This window comes from Lepus europaeus, chromosome 18 (assembly GCF_033115175.1).
Source record: "Lepus europaeus isolate LE1 chromosome 18, mLepTim1.pri, whole genome shotgun sequence".
Taxonomy (NCBI): Eukaryota; Metazoa; Chordata; class Mammalia; order Lagomorpha; family Leporidae; genus Lepus; species Lepus europaeus.
In genome coordinates, this window is record NC_084844.1 from 53,449,252 (window position 1) to 53,471,291 (window position 22,040).

The 22,040-nt window shown below is 50.1% G+C and overlaps 1 protein-coding gene across 2 annotated transcripts in view; it reads left to right on the forward strand.

Moving 5' to 3' along the window:
- Nucleotides 1-22,040, forward strand: part of USP43 (ubiquitin specific peptidase 43) — a 76,850-nt gene that overhangs the window by 17,520 nt on the left and 37,290 nt on the right. For both annotated transcript variants that reach the window (XM_062216008.1, XM_062216009.1), the window contains exons 3-8: nucleotides 1,997-2,100; nucleotides 8,000-8,092; nucleotides 9,419-9,554; nucleotides 12,612-12,747; nucleotides 13,827-13,962; nucleotides 16,733-16,844. In XM_062216008.1, coding sequence (XP_062071992.1) covers nucleotides 1,997-2,100; nucleotides 8,000-8,092; nucleotides 9,419-9,554; nucleotides 12,612-12,747; nucleotides 13,827-13,962; nucleotides 16,733-16,844 — 717 coding nt within the window. The remainder of the gene's footprint in view (nucleotides 1-1,996; nucleotides 2,101-7,999; nucleotides 8,093-9,418; nucleotides 9,555-12,611; nucleotides 12,748-13,826; nucleotides 13,963-16,732; nucleotides 16,845-22,040) is intronic.

Here is a 22,040-nt window from a genome sequence, read left to right on the forward strand (position 1 = left end):
AGACACTCGAGGCTGGGTAATTTGTCAGGGAAAGAGGCTTCCTGTCGGCTCGCAGCTCTGCAGACCCAAGACCAGGGCCCTGCTGTGCTCGGCCCCCGTTGAGGGGCTCACGCCGCGCCACAGCCTGCTAGAGAGAAGGAAAAGGGAGGGGGCCGTGTTGCAGGAAGACCGAGGGACGCTGCCTGGCTGCCACGGCGCAGCCTGCTCCACGGGGACCTCCGGGTCTGAGAATTGACCCCGTCTTTTGAGAAAGACGTTAATCCCTCCGTGAAGGAGCCTGGGCTCCTCCCGATACCTTACACTGGAAAGCCAGGTTCGACCTGAGCTTTGCGAGGACAAACCGTAGTCCCCTGCAAACACCCTGAAGTGTCACGGCGTGGGTGTTGAGTTGCCCCCTACACCTGAGTTGCCCTTCCCACACCTGCTTCTCTGTGTCTTCATCCTGGTCTCCCACATGAGTGGAGGGGCCCAAGCATTTGGGCCATCATCTGTTTCCTCCCCAGGCACATAAGCAGGAAGCTGGATTGGAACTGGAGTAACCAGGACTTGAACCAGCATTCCAACATGGGATGCTGGAGTTGCAAGCGGTGGCTTGACCTTCTGTGCCATAATGCCACCCCTATATTAACTATTTAAATCCTCAATGATTGCTATGAGATAGATACTACAGACTGCGGATCTGAAATCTGAAGTGTGCCAGCATTTGGAACTTTTTGTGTGCTTGACATGATGCCACAAGTGGAAAGTTTCATGTCACAGAACCTTGTTTCATGCATAAAAATTTTTTTAAAAAAGATTTGTTCAGTTGAGATGCAGAATTACAGAGAGTGAGGGAGAGACAGAGAGAGGTCTTCCACTAGCTGGGTCACTTCCCAAATGGCCACAATGGAGCTGGGCCAGTCTGAAGCCAGGAGCTTCTTCCAGGTCTCTCACGTGGGTGCAGGGACCCAAAGACTTGGGCCATCTTCCACTGCTTTCCCAGGCCACAGCAGAGAGCTGGATCGGAAGACGAGCAGCTGAGATTTGAACTGGTGCCCATATGGGATGCCGGCACTGCAGTCATTGGCTTTACCCACTACACACAGAACCAGCCCCGATAAACAAATTTTAACAGAAGAAAGGTACCAGGTCCTAGTCTCTACATCCTGTTCAGGTTATTTTACATGGAAAAGACCATGCATGTGGTTAAGTTAGGAGTCTTGAGATGAACCTGGATGCTCCAGGCAGACCTGAAGTGCAATACCAAGTATTTTTATTAGAGAGAGCAGAGGGACATTTGAGACACACAGAGAAGGAGGTGAGGTGAAGCCAGAGCAGAGATCTGAAGATGCCGACCTTGAAGGCTGGGTGGTGCAGCCACGAGCCAAGGACTTCTGGCTGCTACTAGAAACTGGAAGGGGTAAAAACAGACCGTCCCCTAGAGCCGAGGCAGGGAGCCAGGCCCGCCCTGATGTCTTGATTGCAGCTCAGTGATAGGACTTTTGAAGCTTGGGCTGTGAGAGAGCACCTTGCTGTTTTATCTGAGGCCTCTAGTGTGATAATTTGCGACAGCGGCCACAAGAAACTAATACGCAAGGGAATGCAAAGAACACAATAGTGCTGCTATGAGCAAAGGAGGCAGCTTGTGCATCAGGCTCTAGGTAGTAAAGTCTGGTTTGGCTGGAAGAGACTGCATTTGTGACAGGCGGCCAAACAGGGAACACAGACAGGGGTGAGACGGCAGGTGCAAGGCTGAGCGATGTATGGGCCATGGAAGCCCACTCAGGGGAAACAGCCAAGATGCATGTGGTCGCCAAAGTGCAGCTGGACAGAGACAAAGACCAGGATCTCTCGGTTCCGAGGGAGGAGTTGAAAGAGCATTGAGTGATGGCAAAGGAGCCTTGAAGGCCGGCATTCCACAGAGGCCCGATGCTGTGGGCCCTGGAGGAAGCAGCTGAAGGCCTAAAAGGCAAAGTAGATGGGAACTCACCTGCTTCCTTCCCTCGTCTCCTTGCAGCTTCCACCTGAAGCCAGCAAAGCCCCCGAGAACATCCTGTCACCGTCAGCTCGGCTCCCGCCAGGCCAGAGCTTTGTGCAGAGCCACTTTCAAGCCCAGTACAGGTAAGGAGCGAGGGCTCGGAGTGCCTGGCTGCCGGTCACCTGTCTCCCAGGGCACCTGAGTCATACGCACCCCTCTCTCCCACAGTCGGCCTGAACCAAGCGTCATCTCCGTCTGTTTTCCTGTGGCCTGTTCACAAGCCTGAGTCACTTGATGAAGGAAGGAGGTTTATTGTGGCCCGTGGTTCTGGAGGTTCAGGGTCAAGGGCTGCTTGTGGTGGTGACCTTGTTGGCAGAGGGCATCATATGCCAAGAGGCGGTGGGTGTGCATGTGTGTGTGTGTGTGTGTGTGTCTTCTAGCCACTCTTCTTTCTACAAGGCCACAGAGATTCACTCACAGGGCCTCACCCCAGTCACCTTATCTAATCCAAGTCACCTCCCGAAGACCCCATCTCTAAACACCACAGTTGCATTGATTCAGCCCTGGGGGCCCCCCTTGTGCAGTAGGTAAAGCCACTGCCTACAACACCAGCATCCCACATGGGCGCCCGTTTGTGACCTGGCCGCTCCACTTCTGATCCAGCTCCCTGCTAATGGCCTTGGAAAAGCAGCAGAAGATGGCCCAAATGTTTGGACCACTGCTACCTACGTGAGAGACCCAGATAAAGCTCCTGAATTCGGCCTGGCCTGGCACAGGCCGCCACGGCCATCTGGGGAGTAAACTGGCAGATTGAAGATCTCTCTGTCTGTCTCCTTTCCCCCTCAACTCTGCCTTTCAAATAAATAAGTAAATCTTTTAGAGGAGCTTCTTCTGGGTCTCCCATGTGGGTACAGGGGCCCAAGAACTTGGGCCATCTTCCACTGCTTTCCCAGGCCATAGCAGTGAGCTGGATTAGAAATGGAGTAGCCAGGGCTCAAACTGGCACCCACATGGAATATACCAGCACTGTAGGAGGTGGCTTAACTTTCTATGCCACAGCTCTGACCCCATAAATAAATCTTTTTTTTTTTTTTTTGACAGGCAGAGTGGATAGTGAGAGAGAGAGACAGAGAGAAAGGTCTTCCTTTTTGCCGTTGGTTCACCCTCCAATGGCTGCTGCTGCCGGCGCATTGCGCTGATCCGAAGCCAGGAGCCAGGTGCTTCTCCTGGTCTCCTATGCGGGTGCAGGGCCCAAGCACTTGGGCCATCCTCCACTGCCTTCCCGGGCCATAGCAGAGAGCTGGCCTGGAAGAGGGGCAACCGGGATAGAATCTGGTGCCCCAACCGGGACTAGAACCCGGTGTGCTGGTGCCACAAGGCGGAGGATTAGCCTATTAAGCCACGGCGCCAGCCCCCATAAATAAATCTTAAAAAAAAAAAAAAAAAAAAAAAAGAATTGTTTCTATGCTCTTACTGTGTCACAAAGGAGATTAAATTGTAACATGTGCAGCCTTGCACATTCATATTATCTGTATCGTGTGCTATATAGATAATAGTCTGTGTGAGATGTATACATATATACTTTTTATTCCATCCTTATAAGAGACCAGGAGATGGAGGTTGGGCTTCGCAGGGACACCCTGTGAGGGGCAGGACCAGCCTCTGTCCCCCAACTAGTCTTTGAAGCACAAGTCTGCCTTTGCTTTCATTTTTTCCCTTTTTGAAAAATCTTTGTGGGTCGGTGCTATGGCTTAGTGGGTAAAGCCGCTGCCTGCAGTGCTGGCATCCCATATGGGCTCTGGTTTGAGTCCCGGCTGCTCCACTTCTGATCCAGCTCTCTTCTATGGCCTGGGAAAGCAGTAGAAGATGGCTCAAGTCCTTGGGGGCCCTGCACCCACATGGGAGACATAGAAGAAGCTCCTGGATCCTGGCTTCGGATCAGCTTAGCTCTTCTACTGCTTTCCCATGTCATAAACAGGGAACTGGATTGGAAGAGGAGCAGCCAGGACATGAACCGAACTGGTGCCCATATGGGATGCCAGTGCAGCAGGCAGAAGCGTAGCCTTCTACACCACAGTGCTGGCCCCTGCTTTTAAAAAATTTTATTAGGTATCTATAATAATAAAAAAGCCCTTGTATTTGTTTTCCTTTTTTATTTGAAAGGCAATGAGACAGAGGAATACAGATTCTTTTTTTTTTTTTTTTAAAGATTGAATTATTTGAAAGAGTTAAAGAGACAAAGGGAAAGTTGGAGTTCTTCCATCTGCTGACTCACTCCCCAAGTGGTTGCAATGGTCAGGGCTGGGCCAGGCTGAAACTAGGAGCCATGAACTTCATCTACATCTCCCATGTGGATGGCAGAGGCCCAAGTACTTAAGCTATCTTCTGCTGCTTTCCCAGGCACATTAACAGGGAGTTGGATTGAAAATGGAGCAATAAGAATCCAACCGGTGCCCATATGGGATGCCGGCCTTGCAGGCAGTGGCTTAAACCCCTCCACCACAACACCAACCCCACAAAGAGAGATCTTCCATCCCCTGGTTCACTCCCAAAATGACTGCAACAGCCAGGGCCGGGCCAGGCCAAAGCCAGGAACCTGGAATTCATCGTGGCTCTCCCACTTGGGTAGCAAGTACCCAAGCACCCAAGCCATCATCTACCACCTCCCAGGTGCAGGCAGTGGAGTAACTGGGCACTCCCAGATGGGCTGCTCCCATGCTCCCACTGCGCCACACGCCTGCCCTGAGCCGCGCCCTCCTCTCCTGTTGCTTTTCTCTCTCACCTGTCCATCCGATGTGATTTTCTGCTGCTACTTTGGTTGCACAGCAGCAGCCATGCTATGCCCTCTTGTCCTCTATTATTTCATCCCAGAAAGTATTTTGAAAGCATTTTCCCCTTGCTTGTTGCATTAAAGTCGTTTCCAAGCTGTGCTTTTCTCCGCGTCTCCAGGCTCCCATTCCCTCTCCTTGCCTCTGCAGCATGTTCATGGGTCCCCTGTTGGCCTCCGCCTCTTATTTTCCTTTCTTCCAAGAAGATAACGAGTGTTCTGGCTTCTGGAGCTTCCTTAATGACAGCCATTTATCGCCATCCATTTGCGCGATTTCTATTTTCTTGTGTCTGAGCAGGAGGAGGTCAGTTAAAATTTCCTGGAAGCTGTCCTGATTTAGGATTTATAGTCTATTCAGTTACCAGCGAGAAAATAAATAGGTCACAATCACCGTCTTTGAAGCTGGTTGTATAGGAACTTTGGGAGAATGCCAGCGTGGACTTCCACTGGAGCAGAAGAACCTCTCGCAGTGGAGGGAAAAAAAAAGTGGAAGCTGTGTGGGACTCCCTGCCCCACCAGGGAGGTGGGCCCTGAAGCAGGAGCCGGGACGACCACAGCACAGCCACCTCCCAGCCCTCCCTGCTTTGAGTATTGGACGACGAAAATCTCTCTCTCTCTCTCTTTTTTTAAAGATTTATTTATTTATTTGAAAGAGTTTCACAGAGAAAAGCAGGGGCAAAGAGAGAGAGGTCTTCCATTCATTGGTTCACTCCCCAATTAGCCACAACGGCCGGAGCTGCGCTGATCCAAAGTCAGGAGCCGGGAGCTTCTTCCAGGTCTCCAATGCAGAGGCCCAAGGACTTGGGCCATCTTCCACTGCTTTCCCAGGCCATAGCAGAGAGCTGGATCGGAAGTGGAGTGGCCAGGACTCGAACCAGCATCCATAAGGGATGCTGGCACTGCAGGTGGTGGCTTTACCTGCTATGCCACAGCACTGGCCCCAATATATCTTAAAGAGTTGAAAGAGTCTGAGTGGGATGTGTCCATTAATTTTTTTTTTTTTTTTTTGACAGGCAGAGTGGATAGTGAGAGAGAGAGAGAGACAGAGAGAAAGGTCTTCCTTTTTGCCGTTGGTTCACCCTCCAATGGCCGCTGCAGCCAGTGCATCTCGTTGATCCGAAGCCAGGAGCCAGGCGCTTCTCCCGGTCTCCCTTGCGGGTGCAGGGCCCAAAGACTTGGGCCATCCTCCACTGCCTTCCCTGGGCCATAGCAGAGAGCTGGCCTGGAAGAGGGGCAACCGGGATAGAATCCGGCGCCCCAACCGGGACTAGAACCCGGTGTGCCGGCACCGCAAGGCAGAGGATTAGCCTGTTAAGCCATGGCGCCGGCCTGCTGGGGAGTTTTAAAATCCCTATGCCTGAGCCTCTCCAACCTCCCTTGCAGTGGGGGCTCTGGGAGCATGCCCTCGCCAGCTAGGACTCTTAAAGAGCTTCACACAAGCCGGCGCCGTGGCTTAACAGGCTAATCCTCCACCTTGCAGCGCCGGCACGCCGGGTTCTAGTCCCGGTCGGGGCACCGATCCTGTCCCGGTTGCCCCTCTTCCAGGCCAGCTCTCTGCTGTGGCCAGGGAGTGCAGTGGAGGATGGCCCAAGTCCTTGGGCCCTGCACCCGCATGGGAGACCAGGAGAAGCACCTGGCTCCTGCCATCGGAACAGCGCAGTGCGCCGGCCGCAGCGCACCTACCGCGGCGGCCATTGGAGGGTGAACCAACGGCAAAAGGAAGACCTTTCTCTCTGTCTCTCTCTCTCTCACTGTCCACTCTGCCTGTCAAAAAAAAAAAAAAAAAAAAGCTTCACACAGTGAGGCTGAGAATCAGGGAAGGGGGGGAAGGTGGCCCTGCAGGTTGTCGTGTTGCGTGTCCACCTGAAGGTTTACAGCTTCCCTTCGCATGCTTGGCGCACGCACACGGGTGATCAACCCCACCCCAGCCCCTTTTGATTGAGGCGGAAGCCCTGTAATGAGAAGTTAGCCATTTAAATTGTGTGATCTGGGGTGTGCATATTCAGTGTTACGCAACCATCGTCCCCAAGGAAAGCAGTCACTCCCCAGTCGCCTTTCCTGAGCCCCTGGCAACCTCCAGGGTGCCTTCTGTATCTGTGGCTTTGCCTGTTCTGTGTGTTTTTATGTAAGTGAATCATGACCTGTCTTTCACCTTGCATTGTGTTTTCAATGCTCTTCCACATTGTATCAGGACTTCATTCCCTTTTTTAAATTTTTTAATATCTTTATTTATTTGAAAGGGAGAGAGAGAGATGGAGATCTTCCATCCGCTGGTTCACTCCCCAGCCAAGGCTGGGCCAGCCTGAAATCAAAACCTCCGAACTCAGCCCGGGGTTCCCACGTGGGTAGCAGACATGCAAGTGCTTGAACCTTCCCAGCGCCTCTCAAAGTGCACGCCAGGAGGAAGCTGGGATCAGAACCTGAGCTGAACCCAAAAGGGAACCTACAGAAGCGAATTTGATGCTCTGAGAAGCAACGACTTTGAACAGCCCGTGTCTCAACTGATGAGGAACAGTTCTTTTTTTTTCATACTATTTGTTGAACTCTTTACTTAACATAGAGTTAATCAAATGTGTATACAGTTCAGTGAAAATCCATCTTAGTAAATAATAAAAATGGGAATAGGAGAGGGAGGAGGAAGAAGGGTGGGAGGCCTGAGAAATTGGTGGAAGGTGGCCCAAGTGCTTGGGCCCCTGCTGCGCATGTGGGAGACCTGGGTGGAATTCTGGGCTTTTGGCTTTCAACCTGGTGCAGCCCTGGTGGTTGTGGTTAACCAGAGCACGGAAAATCTCTCTCTCTCTCCCTCCCTCCCTCCTCCCATTCCTCCCATAACTGAACTGACTTTCCAATAAATATAAATATTTAAAAAGAGAACCGAACCCATGAGCAAACCCAAGCACTTGGGTGTGGACTGTGAGCACCCCAAGTGGCGGCTTAGCTGCTGCACTGAGCACACCGGCCAGACTTCATTCCTTTAATCACTGAGGTGTGTTCCACCACGCAGCCGCAGTACCTGCCGTGTCCCCATACGTCCGTGGCTGGGCGGTTGGCTGTTGTCAAGGGTGCTGCGGTGACCGTGTGCGGGCCGGTACCTGCTGGAACGCCCGTGTTCCATCCTTTGGGGACCCGTTCCTGGTCGCCCCGTGGTTTCCCCTTCGTGGTGCTGTCCAACTGTTGGCGTGCGTCACACTTCCTCCTCTCTTCTCCCCCAACAGGTCTTCGCTGACTTGTCCCCACTGCCTGAAACAGAGCAACACCTTCGATCCTTTCCTGTGTGTGTCCCTGCCCATCCCCCTGCGCCAGACGCGGTACGTGAGCGCCACTGTCCTCCTGGGAACCCGCCAGCCTTGGCCCTCCCGTGCAGAGCCAGTGTTTCTCTCGCCACCATTCTTGCAGCTGGGTGAAGGCCAGTGACTGAGGGTGACAGGGGCCCTGCTTCCGCTAAGGAGAGAATTATAAACCTGGTGCTTCTGGGACCAGCACCCGTGCCAGCCGCCTTTGGTCTTTGGCCCGTTCGGTAGCTGGCACAGACTCAGTCCGTAGTGCTTGAGTCTGATGGCGAAGAAACGAGAGAAAATCCGTCACCACCTGCTTTACTCATCATTTTCCCTCTTTGTGAAGGAGCAGATCAGAGATTTCCTTAAGGAGCCAGGGAAGAGGAGAGAGAGGGGACATGGACGGGGTGCAGTGGGCTCAGCTGTGTAAGTCAGGAGCAGCCGTGACACCCAAGCCTTAGCAGTGTCCCCCCTACCCCCCCAGCAGCTGGCCAAGGTCAGGGTCGTGGAATGTGAATGGGCTCCCAGGTGAGGCGTGTCTTGTGTCCCCGACCCCTTAAACACTGTTCCTCTTACTCTACCCGCGGGCATCCTCCATCCTTAGCATGCACCTGCAGACACGCCATCGTCACAAAGCCTTCCTGGGCCACTCGGAGTCTCGCTGTCTGCTGTGAAATCCTGTGCCACATGCTCTCGTCAGTGCCACCATCAGATCCTGTCTGCTCATGGAGGTGGCCTCCTGCAGTAGGGGAGCCAGCTGGCTCCAGAGCCGGGCTGCCTGGGTTCGAATCCCAGCTCTCCTGTGGCCTGGACAGCGATGTATACAGCAGGAGGGTTAGCGACAGCAGAGGGTGGGGGAATAGGAGTGAGGTTCTCTGAGGGACGATTCATGGCAGAGAGGAGAACACCATCAATACTGTGGATTTGCTCTTCTGGAAGCAGCACCTGCCTGTTTTATTTCTCAAGCTTCACGGTTTGCTTTTTGCTTAGGATGATCAATGAGAAGGCTCACGCAACATGGAATTGAAAGTTTGTTTTGCTGCAAAAAAAAAAAAAAAAGAGTTGAAATCCATGCGTACTTTTTTGTCCAGTGTACGTCTCCCATGAGGTTTCTGAAGACCCCCTCATGTGTAACAAGCAGAGCCTTGGGATCAGGGATCTGCATGGTGAATTCCTAATCACACACCTTTTGTTCCAACTCTGGGAAAAAGCACTTGCAGATCTCTGGCTCTCTACTGCCACCCTGTGACAGTGTGTTAAAAGTGCAGGGGTTCAAGCAGGAAGTGGAGCCATTGGCCAGGGTGTTGGCCAGGGTTGGCGGCCAGGCCTTTGAGGATGTGGCTCCTCCCTGTTTTCCAGGTTCTTGAGCGTCACCTTGGTCTTCCTCTCCAAGAGCCAGCGGTTCCTGCGGGTTGGCCTGGCCGTGCCCATCCTCAGCACAGTGGCGGCCCTGAGGAAGATGGTGGCGGAGGAAGGCGGTATCCCGGTGGATGAGGTGTGGCACACTGGCTGGTGGGTGGGGACAAGGCACTGCTGGGCCTGCTGTGCAAGCTGCTGAGGCTGATCCCTGGTTTCCAGGGACACCAGCAAGGCTCCTGGGATGCTTTCTCCTCTCCCCACTCCCCTAGTTTCTTTATTTAAAAATTTACTGATTTGAGAGCAGAGAGCGGCAGAGAATCTCCTGTCCACTACACTCACTCCCCAAATGGCCATAGCAGCATGGGATGGGCCAAGGCCAAAGCCAGGAACCCGGAATGCCATCAGGGTCTTCCACCTGGGTGGCAGGTGCACAAAGAACTGAGCCATCACCTGCTTTCTCCCAGGATGTGCGTGAGCAGGAATCTGGAGTCAGGAGTCAGGAGCTCCATCTGGTCTCCCACGTGGGTGCTGGGACCCAAGCATTTGGGCCATCTTCCACTGACTTTGCAGGTGCATTAGCAGGGAGCTGGTAATACAGGATGTCGGTATCACAAACAGCAGCTTAACCCATGCACCACAATGTCAGCCCCGGCTTCTTTTTTTCTTTTTGACAAGACTGTTTACAAATGTAGAAATTTATTTGAAAGGTGGAGACAGATAGATCCTCCATTCATTGGTTCACTCCACAAATGCCCACAGCAGCATGGGCTGGGCAAGGCTTAAGCCAGAAACTTTGAACTCCATCCACATCTCCCATGTTAGTGACGAGGACCCAAGTACTTGAACCATCACCTGCTGCCTCCCAGGGTGCTCATTAGCAGGAAGCTGGATGCACACCCTGGACTGTGCTCTGATGTGTGGGATGCAGGTGTCCTGAGGGACGTCTTAACTGCTGTGCCAGATGTCCTCTCCTGTTTGTTTGCAGGGCGGGTCCCTGTGTCGGGGCTCTGGTTGTGATTCAGCCTCTCTAGCTGTCTGACCTTGAGCAAAGTGACTGAGTTTTTTTTCCTTCTTCTTCTTCATGTTCAACTACAAAAGGGACTACCTCGTGGGATTTTTTTCAAATAAAAAATATTTTCAGCCTTTTGTTAAGGTCTGTCCCAGATACAATAAAGTGTGCGCATCCTAGGGTTATGGTCTGTTGAATTTTATGCATGTACATATCCATAGAGGATACCTTCCTGCCCCGGCCCAAGTTGTCTCTTTAAACTGTCACCCCTTTGTTTGATTTATTTATTTGAAAAGCAGAGTTAGAGAGAGAGAAACAGATCTTCCATCTGGTGGTTCACTCCCCTATATGGCCACAATGGCCAGGGCTGAGCCAGGCTGAAGCCAGGAGCCAGGAGCTTCCTCTGGATCTCCCATGTGGGTGCAGGGGCTCAGGGACTTGGACCATCTTCCATTGCTTTTCCCAGGCCATTAGCAGGGAGCTGGATCAGAAGGAGAGCAGCGGGGACCCAAACTGGTATCCATATAGGATTCCAGTGTGGCAACTTAGCCCACTGCACCACAGCACCGGCCCCTGTCCAGTATGTTAATCGCTTTCCTCTCCCAACCTCAGTAGTAACAGTTATTTTGCTTTTATATGGTCAGTGCATGTTTGTTTATACTTAACGGTGTTTACTATTTTCTTGATTCATCGTGTTTCTCACAGTTCAAGTTTCCCTTCTTTTTGTTTCTATTTATTTGAAAGGCAGAGAGACAGAGATCTTCCATCTATTGGTTCATTCCCGTAACAGCTGAAGGGCTGGGCCAGGCCAAAGCCAGGGAGCCTAGAACTCCATCTGTGTCTCCTGTGTAGGCTGCAGGGACCCACGCACCTGGGCCATCATTTGCTGCCTCCCAGAGTCTGCATTCGTGAGAAACTGGAGTCAGCAGTGTACTTGGGATGAGAACCTGCACACTCCCATATGGGAAGCCAGCAGCCAATGTGGTGTTTTGATTTCTGTGCCAAATGCTTGCCCCAAGTTTCCCTTCTGGTTCAGTTGTATGGATTTTTTTTTGTTTGTTTGTTTCTTTGTAATCCTGAAATACATCTTTGATGAGAGAACGTCCCAGCCGCTGTGCCTTGACTGGGTTATGGATGCTGAGATGTAGATTAATCACCCAGCCCTGGGGGCAGCAGAGCTGGGTTCGCAGACCCGGAACCCTCGGCAAAGACACCCTGGTTTTCCATGTGAACCATCTGCTTTCTGTTCATCTGCCTCAGTATTCCATAAAAAATAGCTTTCATGCATATCATATGTGAAAAGGAAGAGTATTGACTGGCGCCGTGGCCCTGCACCCGCATGGGAGACCAGGAAGAAGCACCTGGCTCCTGGCTTTGGATCGGTGCTGTGTGCCAGCCGTGGTGGCCATTTTGGGGGTGAACCAACAGAAGGAAGACCTTTCTCTCTGCTCTCTGTCTTTCCCTCTCACTGTCTAACTCTGCCTGTCCCAAAAAAAAAAAAAAAAAAAAAAAAAAGAAAGAAAGAAAGAAAAGGAAGAATAACATTCTTTAGATATTCTCTCTGTGGAATTGCTTGTGGCCAGTGCTCACTTTTTATTTCGAGAGCACTTTAATTTATCCTCATTCTTCCACAGTAGTTTAGCTGGGTATAGAATGATAGATTTTCAAAATTTTTTTTTAAAGTTGTTGCAGTGGATGTCAGTGGTCAGTGGTTTCTTTTTGTGTATTTTTTTATTAAATTTTATTTATTTATTTGAGAGGAAGAGTTACAGACAGAGAGGGAGAGAAGTTTTCTATCAGCTGGTTCACTCTGCAAATGTCCTCAATGACCAGAGCTGGGCTTATCAGGAGCCAGGAGCTTCTTCCAAGTCTCCCATGCACGTCTAGGGACCCAAGGACTTGGGCCATCTTCTACTGCTTTCCTAGACCATAGGAGAGAGCTGGATCAGAAGTGGAGCAGCCAGGACTTGAACCAGTGCCTGTATGGGATGCCAGCACTGCAAGTGGCGGCTTTGCCTACTCTGTGCCACAGCGCGGCCCCCTCCCCAGTGGTCAGTCTTATAGTTAGACCTGGTGTGTTGTATAATGTAGCCACTTGGAAGGATGGAAAGGGTAGAACGGGATTTTAAGACTTTGAGATTTCTTACCTGCTTTATGGATCAAGGGGAATTCTTCTCATTCCAGGTGATCTTGGTTGAACTGTATCCTAGTGGGTTCCAGCGATCTTTCTTTGATGAAGAGGACCTGAATAGCATCGCAGAGGGCGATAATGTGTACGCCTTCCAAGCCTGTCTGGCTCCTGGCCAGGGCACACTTGCAGGTATAATAGTGGTGCTTGGCAGTTCATTTGGGTAGTGTGGATCATAAGTTTGAGGGGACACCCTGCGGGTGCTAAGGCAGAAAACACTGATTTCCATCACTGGGAACCGTCAGGTTTATCTTCTCTGTAACTCGGTGTACAGAGAGTTGATGTGAAAAGTGACTCAGCTAATACAGGGGTTCTCACAACCTTAGGGGACATCAGACTCACCAGAGTGCTCGTTAAAGCAAGAGTTCTGAGCCCTGTCTTGGGGTCTCTGACTCAGCAGGCCTGGGGCAGTTTGTGGGGGTCCGCATAGTCCCAAGCACTCAGCTATGGCTGCTGCTGCTGCTCCAGGGACCTGGCCTGCGAGCCACTGCCCACTGGAGGTCTGGAAGTCCTCTCTCTGCTCAGGACTCCTGTGGCTCAGCTCTGTGCTTACAGTAAAATGTCTTCAACTGTAGATGGCCAGAGGGGTTACTAAATGACTTCTGAATGATAGTTACTAAATGATGGTTTCACTTCCTAATAAACTTTATTTAAAAGATTTTATTTATTTGAAAGGTAGAGACAGAGAGAGAGATATTCCATATGCTAGTTCACTCCCCAAATGGCCGCAACGGCCAGAGCTGTGCGGATCCAAAGCCAGGAGCCAGGAGCCAGGAGCTTCTTCTGGGTCTCCCATGTGGGTGCAGGGGCCCAAGGACTCAGGCCATCTTCTGCTGCTTTCCCAGGCCATAGCAGAGAGCTGGATGGGAAGTGGAGCAGCTGGGCCTCGAACTGGTGCCCATATGGGATGCCAGCACTGCAGGCAGAGGCTTAGCCAATGACACAGTGCCAGCCCCTTGAAAAGCCTTAATGAAAAGCCTTGTTTTAAAATCATCGGCTGAACACAACTGCAAATTCACTACCGTGTGTATACCTGATCTTTGGACGTCAGGTGGCAGATGGTGGAGTGCCTTGGACCTCACTATGCCCTCTCGCTGTGTCCCCTGGGGCTCTCCCACTGGTGCTTAATTGATTCTCAAAGAGAAAGAGGAGCCAGAGAAGCGGAGGAAAGCATCTCCTTCGAGGATACAAATGTCACTCTCTCTCCCCAGCGCATCCACCGGGTCTGTCGATCTCCCCACGCTTGGCCGCCCGAGAGGGTCAGCGGCCCGGGCTGCCTCTCCACAGTGAGAACAAGGTGCTCATCCTCTTCTGTAACCTGGTGGGGTCAGGGCAGCAGGCTAGCAGGTACGTCTCACGGCGTCGTTTCTTCCTGTGGTGCGTGTCACCTGCACTGGGGCTCTGTCTGGAGTGATGCTCATGTGACATCGCTCAGTATCTGTTCCCAAGGTTGAGGGGCTGGGGGGAGCCCGCAGGGTACCTGCTGATCAAGGGGTCAGGGACAGCTGCCCCCAGCAGGTGGCCAACGCCGTCCTTAGCTGCCCGATGTCAGGGGCTCCACTGCTAGGTGCAGGAACAGTTCTCACTGCTTTTGCCACTTTTGTTCTACGTTGTGTTGCTAGCGCAGTCGGCTAAGCTGAAAGAAAGTGGCTGTAAGAAGAGATAAAACGATCCCCGCTTGTAGGTTTCATGGTCATCTGTCCACAAGACCCAAGAACTGGAAAGTGATGAGAACTAAGAAAAGAGCTCAGGAAAATATCTACATATTTATTTGTTATCCAACAAATAAATATGTAGATAAATAAGCAGATAGACTTGCTATGTCGTCCAGCTAAATTGTTCACAAACAAAATGATTTTGGAGGTGACGGCTGTGCTGGTTACCCTGATTTGATCCTTCTGCGACCCAGGTATGGGTCACAGAATATATGTTCCACTGTACCCCATAAATATATACAGTTACCATGTGTCAGTTTAAAGCAGGGCCAAGTGTTTGGCTCAGTGGTTGACAATGCCGCTTTGGACACCCACATCCCATCCTGGAGTGCCTGGTCCGAGTCCCGGCTCCTCTGCTTCTGATCCAGTTTCCTGCTAGTATGCACCCTGGGAGGCAACAGGCCATGGCTCAAGTGCGTGGGTCCCTGCTACCCACGAGGGAGACCCAGACTGAGTTCCAGGCCTCTGGCTTCAGCCTGGCCGTTGCAGGCATTTGCAGAGTGAACTAGCAAACCAAAGATCTCGCCCTGTCTGTTTGTCTCTGTCTCTGCTTTTCAAATAAAAAAATAAAATAATACTTAAAAAAAAAAAACGAAAGTGTTTAAGAATTACACAAAAAGATATGTTTAGATTGATACCAATGTTTCTAAAATTTATCTGGAGTAATCAGCTGATAGAAAAAGCTAGAAATGTAAGGGAAAGAGGGAAGCAAGAAACATTGCTCTATTAAAACAGAATGGAGCTTTAGTTATTAAAACATTGCGATATGACCAGCAGAGTGTACATTAAATCAATGGAATGTAAGAGGGCAGCGTACCTCTGTAAATACCCACTATACGATACAAACCATACAATTCACATTCCTAGGGAGAGAATGGATTCTTCAACTAGTAAGGCTAATCAATTTCTTTCCTTTCCTCCTGCCATACATTCACACATAAAAATTCCAGACTGATTAGAAAGGTGAAAAAGAAACCATAAAACTACTTAAAGACTATAGCAGAATATTTAGGGCTTTGGGTGGGGAACTATTTTAATACCTAAAGCAGAAGACCAGGAAGGAAAGGGCCAACGTTTTGAAAACTATTTAGCATTCCAAACTAAAAGCAACTTGAAATGCATAGGACACGTGAGGAAAACTATCTGTTGTGTGCAAGGCGATGGATTCATATCCATGGTATAAAACCATTCTGCCTCCCATGAATGAGATAAATACTTGTAGCATCAGGAGCTGCAGAGAGCAACATAAGTTCGCAGAAGAAATAAAAGTGTAGGTTGAAATATTCAGCATTGTTAGTAGAAGACATCCTGATAATGATAGCAAGATACTATTTTCTTTTAATATTTATTTATTTGAAAGACAGAGTTGCAAAGGAAGAGAGGGTGAGAGAGAAAGAGGTCTTCCATCCACTGGTTCACTCTCTACCCAAATGGCCACGCCAGCCGAACCTGGGTCAGACCAAACCCAGGAGCCAGGCGCTCCATCCAGGCCTCCCACGAGGGTGGCAGGGGCCCAAGTGTTTGAGCCATCTTCTGCTACTTTTCCAGGTTCACTAGCAGGGAGCCACATCAAAAACAGAGGAGGCAGGACTCAGCCGGCACTCTGACATAGGATGCTGGCATTGCAAGTGGTGGCTTAACCTGCTGCACCACGATACCAGCCCCATATCCAGTGTTTGGGATTTTTTTTTTTAAGTTTTTATTTATTTATTTGACAGGTAGAGTTACACAGAGAGAGAGAGACAGAGACAGAGAGAAAGGTCTTCCTTCCATTGGTTCACCCCCCAAATGGCTGCCATGGCTGGCACGCTGTGCTGATCTGAAGCCAGGAGCCAGGCACTTCCTCCTGGTCTCCCATGCGGGTGCAGGCGTCCAAGCACTTGGGCCATCCTCGACTGCCTTCCCGGGCCACAGCAGAGAGCTGGACTGGAAGAGGAGCAACCGGGACTAGAACCCGGTGCCCATATGGGATGCTGTTACTGCAGGCGGAGGATTAGCCAAGTGAGCCACGGCGCTGGCCCTGTTTTGGATTTTTGCATGGCACGCTCACTGCTGTGTGTTGATTCTGTTGGAATGTGGAAAACATTCTCAATGCCTGAAACCAACAGTGGGGTTACCTGGATTTCTCCCTGCCCCATTTTTCTCTGGCCCCAACGTTCTCTTTCTCTACTGCCTACTGTGGGGGAAGAGTTTATCACAAGCTGATTCCTCGGAGCAGGCTGTTGGCATAGGGCGAGCGTCTGTTTGTAATGAGGTTCTCCAGTGGGTAGTTTAGGGTGGAGCTCGGCTCTGAACTCTTGGTTTATCCAACTGGGAGGAACCCATGGGTAGAGCCACTGCTGGTGACTGCTGGGCATGGCTCATTTCTTTGCTGAAACAGCCTCACGTCCTTGGCTTTTCAGGTTCGGGCCTCCATTCCTGATAAGGGAAGATAGAAACATCTCCTGGGTGCAGCTCCAGCAGTGTATTCTCAGTAAGGTCCGCTGTCTCATGAGGAGTGAGGCCCCCGTGCAGGTCAGTGTGTGTGTGTGTACGCGCGTGTGCACGTGTGTGCATGCGCATGTATGTGCAAGCATGTGTGTGTATGTGTGTGCTGGAAGGAAGGTGGCATTAAGGAGGGGGGTGGGTGGCTCAGGAGTGAGGACGATTTGCTGTTAAGGAGAGGGCTTGTGTTGTTTTATAAAACAACTCGGATATATGTGCCAGGAAGTAGCCATTTGCGGCAGGCCTTGTCTTCATCTTTGTGGTGTTACAAAATACCATGTATAGGTGGAGTCTCTTCTCGTTCAGTCTTTCAAAGCACCGTTGGAATACACAGTGGCAGTTACCTTATTATTTCCAGTGCTGTGTGTTTATAACCTTGCCATAGTTTTTCCTAGAAGATAGCATTCTGTTACAAATTGTAACATGCACGCAGATCAAAACGTTCAAGCAACTTGAAATAAAGTTTCTGCAGGAAATGAAAATTGATGATGATTGTATCTGAATAGGAAACTCTTGAAAGTGAAAAAATTTTATTCCAGTGTTTGAGAAACTGAGATTAAAAACTCAAGAGCAAACACCTTTTTGCCTCGTTCACCAGTTTATTTTCAGGTGGATAGTTCCATTAGAAGAAGAATTTATGAAAGCCATTGATCTTCAGCTCGTGTCATGTCAGAAACCATGCTGGTGGCTGCTGGCATGGAGGGCATTGACGTTTTTGGGGAATCTAATTTATTTTGCACCATTCTCTTAGGAAGAGCTCTTCATCTGGGGTGTGTCAAACTTCATCCAGAGATAACTCTGCACAATTCCTGTCCCTTCCTCCTTGGGGAAAAACCACATGTCCGATTGAGGATATACACAAATACCACTTTATTCAAGACCTTTGCTACGTTGCTACCAGCCTTTATCTCGAAGGCGTTTTGTTCAGGGTACCACAGAGCAGACCTGCCACGCTGCCCAAATTAGAAGCGCTAACTTCTCCACAAGTAGGTCAGAGTACCTAGTGGGAGCTGGAGCCGACCCCCGAGCCTTGTGCTACTGAGTGTTCAAAGTGCAGGAAGCCACTTTCATGCAAACTTTAAACTCAGCTACCCTTGTCCTCCAGCTGGCCACACACATACTCTTGCCTCTGTACCTCGTTTGATTCTGGAAGCCATCCATGGGGCCCACGACATCCAGATGCAAGCAACCTCCAACGTGGCTGTGGATACTGTATGATAGATTCATGGGTCAGTGTGTATCTGGGCATGATTTTCTGTAGCGGTAATGGTTGTGAGGCTCCTTGGCTAGCCTACCCATTTAGCCCATAATTCCTTGAAGAGCATATTAAGTGCTGGCCCACTGCAGTGCTAATTTGAAAAGTATATATTCAACATTCTCAACATTGGACTGAAGAGCTTCCATCTAGCAAATGTTTCAATGGTTCTATAAAAAAGTCTTTTTTAGCCAAAAACAGAGGATAGGAAAATGTTTCTTAGAAAACTAAAGAACACGGGGTCAGTGCTGTGGTGTAGAGGGTTAAGTCTCTGCCTGCAGTGCCAGCATCCCATATGGGCATCAGTTCAATTACCAGCTGCTCCAATTCTGATCCAGCTCCCTGCTAATGCACCTGGGAAAAGCAGTGGGAGATGGCTCAAGTGGTTGGACCCTTGCATCTGCATGGGAGACCCAGATGAGGCTCCTGGCTTCAGCCTGGCCCAGCCCTGGCTGTTGTGGCCGTTTGGGGAGTGAACCAATGGATGGAAGACTACTCTCTCTCTCCTTCTGCCTTTCAAATTAATTCATTTAAAAAACAAAAAACTGAAAAACTTACTGGACAGAATTAATTTGCATGAATTATGAAAAGGAAAACATCTTTATGGTCACTTCGCAAACCTGAGTGTGAGGTCAGCATCATCTTTTTGTGCACGGAGGTAGGGTCAGCTGTGGATGCTGGTGTGTCTTTTTTTTTGGACAGGCAGAGTTAGACAGTGAGAGAGAGAGAGAGAGAGAGAGACAGGAAGGTCTTCCTTTTTCTGTTGGTTCACCCCCCAAATGGCTGCTATGGCTGGCGCACTGCGCCGATCCAAAGCCAGGAGCCAGGTGCTTCTCCTGGTCTCCCATGAGGGTGCAGGTGCCTAAGCACTTGGGCCATCCTCCACTGCCTTCCCAGGCCACAGCAGAGAGCTGGCCTGGACGAGGAGCAACCGGGACAGAACCGGCGCCCCAACCGGGACTAGAACCCAGTGTGCCGGCGCCGCAGGCGGAGGATTAGTCTAGTGACCCGCAGCGCTGGCTGATGCTGGTGTTGGCCTCACTGTGTTAACGGCAGGGCTCAGTCGGGACTCACAGAGGGAAAAGAGTTTTCTCCCAGATTGAGGGTAGCAGTTGCTTTAGGGAGTACACCTTCTGTGGCCTGCCCCACGTCAAAGGTGGTTGCTTGCAGCCATGGATTTCCCTTTGCTGAGGCTGTAGACCAGTAAGAATGTGGGCGTGGTCCAGGAGGATGTGCACCCTCTGTGAACTCCCCGTCAGAGACCCTCCCCACCCGGGGCTGTGCCTTCTCCTGACCTCATGTCTGCTTCTCTCTGCCACAGCTGACGGCGGTCGAATCTGTCTTCCCAAACGCCCTTCCTCGTGCCCGGAAGTAGGGCACTTTCCTCCTCTGGCTCTCTTGTAGTTCAGCCTGTCTATATCCTCAGTGTCTGTAAAGCGGAGATGTGTGCCAGAGTTCAGAAGAAAATGTTATCTATCTATCTATTTATTTATTTATCGGCGGCTGGAATCAAAGTTGTCAGTGACCTGTACATTTCCTCTATTAGACTAAAGATGCCACTGGTTTTTTAAACTTGTGGTAGAATATGGATAGCATTGATTTTGTACATCAATTACATTCACAGTGTTGTAACGATTGCCACTTCTGTGAGTATAACCCATATTTATGTATTTTTATATATACATATATATTTATATATATACACATATATATATGTGTGTGTGTGTGTGTATATATACAGTGTGTATATATATACAGTGAAAACTGTACTCATTAAATAACAGTTCCCTTCAGGCTGGTGCTGTGGCGTAATAGGCTATGCTTCCCATATGGTCACTGGTTCGAGTCCCGGCTGCTCCTCTTCTGATCCATCTCTAAATAACTATACCTCATCCCTTCCCCTCCCCAGATCCTTGTAACCACCACTTTTCCTTCTATGGATTTGCCTCATATAACTAGAATGAAGCAATATGTGTCCCCCCTTTTTTTTTTCTCAAAAAACTATTTATTTGAAAGGCATAGTGGCAAAGAGAGAAGGAGACACACAGAGAGACATCTTCCATCTTCTAGTTCATTGCTCAAATGGCTGGAGCTGGGCTAGGCCAAAACCGGGAGCCAGGAACCCAAGCCAGGTCTCCCATGGGGGTGGCAGGGGCTCAGGCATGCTAGGCCATCTTCTGCCTCAGAATGCATTAGCAGGAAGCTGGATTGGAAGCTGAGCAGCTGGGACTCCAATCAGCAACTCCATCATGGGCTGCCTGCATCCCACATACCTGCCCACCTTGCTGTGTCACAATGCTGGCCCTAGCAGTTGTCCATTTCTGGTTGGCATCATGTTTTCAAAGGTGGCTGAACATTGCATTGTGTGTGTGGACCATGTTGATGGACACTTGGGTTGTTCCTGTCTTTTTTTATCTGAGAGGTGGAGTTACAGACAGAGACAGACAGAGACAGTGCTCTCTGGGGAGGTCTTCAATCTGCTAGTTCACTCCTCAAATGGCTGCAACAGCTGGAGCTGGGCTGATCTGAGGCCAGGAGCCAGGAGTTTCTTCAGATCTCCCATGTGGGTACAGGGTAGCACTTGGGCCATCTTCCACTGCTTTCCCAGGCCACAGCAGAGAGCTGGATGGGAAGAGGAGCAGCCAGGACTAGAAGCGACACCCATATGGGCTTAGCCTACTACACCACAGCGCCAGCCCCTGTTCCTGTTTTTTGACTGCTGTGTGTTATGCTAGTATGAACACTGATGTACAGACATCTGAGCCCCTGCTTTGAGTACTTTTGGATACTTACCTAGGCATTGAATGAGTGAGTAGTTCTATGTTTAGCCTTTTGAGAGACTGCCTGTTTTCTATAGTAGCTGTACCATTATAATCTCCTAACAATGTACAAGGATTCTGATAACCCCATATCTTGTGAACACTTGTTTTATTAAAAATTTTTTATTATTGTCTGACTTTACATTTCCCTAGTGACTGTTGATATTGAAAATCTTTTCGTGTGTTTATTGGCCTTTTTTCTATCTTTGAAGAAATGTCTATTGAAGTCCTTTGTCCATTTTTGAATTAGCTTATTTGTTCCATTGAATTTTTTTTAGATATTTTATTTATTTGAAAGAGCAATAGAGGAAGGAGAGAGAGAGAGAGAGAGAGAGAGCGAGAGAGCAAGAGAGACAGGTTTTTCATCTGCTATTCATTCCCCAAATGACTACAACAGCTGGGGCTGGACCAAGCTGAAGCCAGGAGACTGGAACTCCATCCAGGTCTCCCATGTGAGTGACAAGGGCCTCAGCCTTCCTAGGCACACTAGCAGGGGGCTGAATAGGAGGCAGAGCAGCCGGGATGAGAACCTGTGCTCTGATATGGGATACTGGCATTGCAAGTAGTGGTTTAACCCATTGTGGCACAATGCCAGTCCCGTTCTGTTGAATTTTTAAGAGGCCCCTTCAGTTTGAACCTATCATTGATTATAAGAGCCACTTCAGCATTTAAAATGTTAGACTATAAAGGCAGGCGTTTGACATAGCAGTTAAGACACTGCTTGGATCGCCTGCATCCCGTATGGGAGTAGCTGGGTTTCTGTCTTAGCTTTTTTTTTTTTTTTTTTTTTGACAGGCAGAATGGACAGTGAGAGAGAGAGACAGAGAGAAAGGTCTTCCTTTTTGCCGTTGGTTCACCCTCCAATGGCTGCTGCGGCCGGCGCATCTCGCTGATCCGAAGCCAGGAGCCAGGTGCTTCTCCTGGTCTCCCATGGGGTGCAGGGCCCAAGCACTTGGGCCATCCTCCACTGCACTCCAGGGCCATAGCAGAGAGCTGGCCTGGAAGAGGGGCAACCGGGATAGAATCCGGCGCCCCAACCGGGACTAGAACCCGGTGTGCCGGTGCCGCAAGGTGGAGGATTAGCCTGTTAAGCCACGGCGCCGGCCCTTGGCTTTGCTTCTAATTTCAGCTTCCTGCTCATGAGCACTCTGA